Raw genomic sequence first — 5,500 nt, 5'->3', positions numbered from 1 at the left:
TTCAATCGACAGAGATAAACTGACAAAAATGAGAAAAGTAATAAATGCTTCATGGTAAACAATTGTTACCAATGAATGTAAAATAACAATACTAGCTGGTTTAAGTTGACCAATTCTGTTTTAATCGACCAAAACGGCAACCTTTCGAGCATTAAAATATATGTTCATTCTAGAAGTAAGATCATTCGTAGACACAATATACGTCAAAATTATGAAAATAGGAATCTGGACTTGACTGAAAGTAATTTTCTGGCACTGGCTTGAGATGTACTATACTTTGAAGATGCTCTAACATGTATGAATTCATATGTATACCAAAGTAACGTATCATGCAGTGGACCTTGTGTCGTAACAAAGTCGTTAAAGCCTGTTAGGTCAGTTTTAGACATCTCGGAGGATGTTGTACATCCAATTTGTCATTATATCAATGCTGTATTTTTTTGCGCAATCATGCGTTAATTGCTTTATTTCTATTGAAAATTAAATTGAATATATTGATCTAAGGAAAAATTAATTCTCTTGTTAATAAGACGACTCCGATTTTTCTTCTTGTATGAATATTCTAACTTATCCCTTGATAATATATGTCATAAAAAGGTTTATGATGGCTCTAAAACGGTTCTTGCCTGTTAACAGATAGGACAAAGTAGTGATGTATTGAAGGTTTCAGCACCGGTTCACTTAAATTACTACCGGGCTTTTTCCAGTAGTATGATTTAGATTTTCCTACATGATAAAAGTATGTATTTGTAACTTTGCATGTTGGCGCAATTCGTGATATTAAATATAACTAGCTAAATTCGAGACGTTCCATTTAAACAAACTTTCAACGATAACTTTTATCCATGCTACAGACAAAATAATAAGACATAACTATATTCAAACTTAATCTGACATCTGTAATTTCAAACCAAAGTTGATGTCAAATAGTACTAAAGAACATCGATTTTTTACAGAGTTTGAATGATTATATAATGTTATTTTCCTTCTTTAAATAATTATTTATTTGATTTTGCTTGCCTGAAACGTCATAAATTAAAATGCATAAAATTGTACATTATGGTATTTCATTTGGAGCGTTGATGCGCGTGACTCATTTTCCATGCGGGATGAAATACCGATTTTTTTCAACACTGACCGGAAACACTTGCCCAGTATGCAAGAAACATTTGTCCGGTATGCAAGAAAACAGAAGAATTGGGTTGATTTTGCGTACTTTATTTAGAATAGATTATGAGTTGTTTTTAGTTATTGTATGCAGAAAAACACAAAACAGAGTAAAAGAACAGATTTCTTGAATTCTTCTTGTTCTGCAGGGATGATACCCTAAGCCGACAATTTTCCGTACTCGAGCTGGTCGGTGATACAAAATGAGAGAAAACAAAAACCTGAAAAACAACATGGAAACCATTAACAATACGGTGGTTAATAATGTGTAGACTTCTTTGTAAAGGTTAATAAACTACATTTTATTTATCACTCAGAAGAAAACACGTCATGATGTTTTAAGACTATAAACGTATATACTTTGTTGGTATATTGCGTTGAAAGTGAAAGTATGCCACTTCTCGGAATAAGAAGATAAAATTCCATAAGCACCTGAATGCAAGATGAAAACAATTAACTTATTATTCAAAACATGAAACCAAATTCAAAATGTTATCTTTAAACAAAATTCAAATGGAGATAACTCAAAGAAAAATACAAACGATCTTCCAAATCAAATCTCGTACAAGGTAAAGTAATTTGACTTCTGTTTTTTTGCACGGTCAGTCCGGAAACTTAATGAATGACCCTCGTATATACTTACTGTCCAGTGTCGCTGGGGTACCTGCAGTATCTAAAGGCAGAATGTGAGTGTTATTTTCAAATAATAAATCATCCCCTTAATATCACTTCGAATCCAAATTCTGTCTTTAAGTAGCAGTATTATTTAGGCTTGACAATATCAACAGCATTGTTGGAAAATTTAATTGATATGATTGTTGAATATTTTCGGTCCAATTTAAACATATTAACATATTTATTATTGTTGAACAATGAAAACATATAGCGCAGTCTAAATAAAACCTTATCCTTTCACTCTTACTTTAAAATTATGCTTATTTCTGAACAGCTATTGTACAGCATTTGTTCTTTTAAGCTAATAATGAAATTCCTTTCATGACTACGGTGTTAACATATAATGCTTGGTAGCTTTCGACTGCTACAACGGTTCAAATTTGTTTAAATGAGATTCCTACAGCTTACATAGCAATGTATATATACCAATAATGTTAATTTTACAAATTGAATAGAGTGGGTGCTTAACACTGTTGAATAGTTTGTAATAACTACTTATTCATAACTAGATTTTTAATGTCAAGTTTACTACTTAAACCAATTATTGGACAAACAAGGAATTAACATGTTCAGCTGTCGTACCTCTCTTGACGTTAGCGACTGGTGTGGCAACTGCATAGTACGTTCCATAATCGTGGCAGAATGTTGCTATGTTTGGTCCAGCAAGAGTCAAGACTTCCTCATTTGTCATTTTTGTTTGATTAATGTTCATGTAGTGGTGATGTACTTCATTTGTTATACCCTGTTGAAATATTAAAATACAGAATATCCAGTCGATAATTGCAATCAATTATATATGGTATTGGTATACGTTCATCTGTAAATAAACTTTAATAAGACCGTCACATCATATGCAAGTACACAATTGCACCAAAACATATAGATAGGCACGGCCGTAAAAACGAGGCCAGATGAACAACAAGTTTTGATAAAACGGATTCGTTAAAGTGACCACATCCTAATTCTGTTCTATTTCTTACGAAATGATGTATAAAGTATTTCAGCGATATTAAATATTGAGCAAATTTGAAACAAAAATAGTGAATAACCTACAACACCCGGAATCAACACCATTGAATAAGTAATTCAACATGTTTCCAAAATTGAATATATGTCTGGCTCACAACATTTTTCAGTATTCATAGCATCGAAATTTCGAATAAAAAAACAACAATGAAAACTCCGGTTTAAAATTGCAAGCGTTTGGTCATTTGTTTACAGTTTATACAAAGCAATGCACTGGCAACAAAGATTTTTCAGAACGGTCTTTTAAATTTAGCTGAATTACAAAACAATTATTCGTAAAATTCTAAACTATGAAATTATAAAATTGCAATATTCCTGTTATGTTGACTGAAAAATTCTGAAATGTTATTTCGTATGTAACTTATTAAATTCCTTTAAAAAATAAACTAAATATATTAAAGAAATGTAGCTCTAAATAAATTTTAATTATTACAGCTAATTGTTTCGTTGCTTTTTATTTTATAATTTCTTTGCTTTTTATGGATTTTTATGTTTGTCAATTAAGGTAGCTTCAATTTGAACGTCGACATTATTCTACAGCATACAATCGGTGAATCAAAAGGCAAAAATAGCTGTCATGTCTGGTATGGCAAGTCTCTAAATTCATTTCTGTAACAACGAAGATTATTATTATGTTCCATAAGATATATAAACCATAAAAAGACAAACCATTCTGTATTTCCACGACGGTTGCATCGGAATCAACGCCAGCGCTAGAAGACATATTTTCTTGTTGATATTCTTCAAGACACCATAGCCCTGTTGAAATAAAACCAACATTCAGTATGCAACGTTAAAAACACAATTTGAGACGATACAAGAAACGATTTTTAGAAACAATAATGACATATATTAAAACAGGGGAGCATGATGTATATAAGCAGGTGTCAATATGAATGTGCAATGTAACGAACATATCAAAGACACGTTAGAATAGGTTTTACTCCAATCATGTGTCTAATCTAATGCTGACGTCAGTCGGGGTACTGAATAAAGTATTAGATTGTAAGAGATATTTATACTTATATTAGCATAAAAAAGGTTCAAAAGTTCCTTTTCACATGTGGTTTAAATCAGATCATGTGTTCCGTATATATCGTCCGAACTTGAAAGCATATCCGAAATACACATTCAGTAACATTCTTCTAAAAGTAAGATTAATACTTGAAGTTGAGCAGCATTGAACGAAATTGACAATTCAAAGGACACCATTTTACAAGAAAATGACAAAAATACAATCTATAAATGGATGATAAATACCATAAATCCACCCTAAACAAGAAATTAGGGCAGACTTGGAAGATTTGAGATGTTAAAGAACATTAATATAACAGTCAATAAGGTCGCATTTACAGCAGTTACATCTCTTTTTCGTGGGTATGACTTAAATTAGGGTAATGAATATCCGTCTGTTAAGTTCTTCCATTATGAATCAAAAGACGAATGTTTCACAACGGTCTGCAAAAAATAGACCCTTATATCCGGGTATTTTATCTTTTCCCGTGGGTGAAGATAAGTATATCTTCCATGGCTGAAATGACCGGATATCCAGGTCTGGTTTGGTAGAAAATGGTACCAATTATTAGAAACGCATAAACGCTTTTATTCGGAGAGTTGTCAGTTTTTGAACCCCACCAATTGTTTTCTTTTGTGTCTAATAAACGTTACGCTTACAGTGACTTACTATCAATTTCATTTATTCTACTATGTTTTTATATATTATCGCAGTTTGTATGGCTTTGTCATGCATTCGTGAGAGTTTTGTTTTAATCTATCTCTCCAAAAGAGTACTTGTTGCTGTGGTTATTACTTTAATAAGAGGACTAACGATAAGAATGTCCCAGTCACTGCATTCATTTTCACATAAGAATCTCAATAAACTAGATCTTCCTTGCTTGCCTGCGCTCAACCTGAGCAATATTTAATCAAATTGTACCTATAATCTATCGAATATATTGCAGCTAAATATTCACTGACAGTGTAAGTATGCCATGTGACAGGTTCTGTTAACTTTTTCAATTTCACGCCGTTTCCTCTTTAATATTATTATTATTACGATATTTTGTATTAGGTGTACTTAAACATTGCTCTGTTTTTTTGGATAAAAAATATATCGCATACGTTTGTTAACATTTATTTTGAAAAATTGATAACATTCCTCCGAGTACTTAAATACTCGTATACTAGCTACTATGAACAGACAGTTACCGTGTTGTAGTCGTGCAGGTTGACGGTCTGTATCCCGTTTACGTATTGGGATACGTCCCCAATGATTGTCATGGCGGTTTTGGCGTCCTCGTCATGGATCACGTCCATTTGCACAACGCGACCCGGGCCGACCGTCATAACCAAGTGGTTCACCTATGACATTTATGAATATATTTGTATTTGCTGTCATATTTTGCTTCAAGTTTGGAATTTGAATGTACATATTGAAATACATCATTTTTCTTATTCTATTTTTTCTCTATACATGACTTAAGTTTTATTGTAATCAAATTTTATTATAAATGTAAAAAACATGTATACTGAAAAAGAAAAAGTATAACATCATCAACGTTTCCCTGCTTTAGCAATTTTTTACAATCTCATAAATATCTTATCATACCTCTGTTGTTGCGAAAGTCGCCGC

At 32.0% G+C, this 5,500-nt stretch overlaps 1 protein-coding gene across 1 annotated transcript; it reads right to left on the bottom strand.

Annotated features, from left to right (window-relative positions):
* Positions 1 to 1,247: 1,247 nt before the first annotated feature.
* LOC128215327 (uncharacterized) lies at positions 1,248 to 5,214 on the bottom strand. Its single transcript, XM_052922026.1, has 5 exons — positions 5,077 to 5,214; positions 3,538 to 3,627; positions 2,425 to 2,584; positions 1,811 to 1,840; positions 1,248 to 1,388 (listed from the first exon to the last, which is right to left on the bottom strand). Exons 1-5 carry the CDS (start codon positions 5,212 to 5,214, stop codon positions 1,327 to 1,329), a joined length of 480 nt encoding a protein of 159 aa, XP_052777986.1. The 3' UTR covers positions 1,248 to 1,326.
* Between the last annotated feature and the right edge of the window lie 286 nt (positions 5,215 to 5,500).

The sequence above is a fragment of the Mya arenaria genome, chromosome 13, assembly GCF_026914265.1.
Source record: "Mya arenaria isolate MELC-2E11 chromosome 13, ASM2691426v1".
In the NCBI taxonomy this organism is placed as follows: domain Eukaryota; kingdom Metazoa; phylum Mollusca; class Bivalvia; order Myida; family Myidae; genus Mya; species Mya arenaria.
Note: the sequence above shows the minus strand (reverse complement) of the source record. Positions and strands in the feature narration are given on the sequence as shown.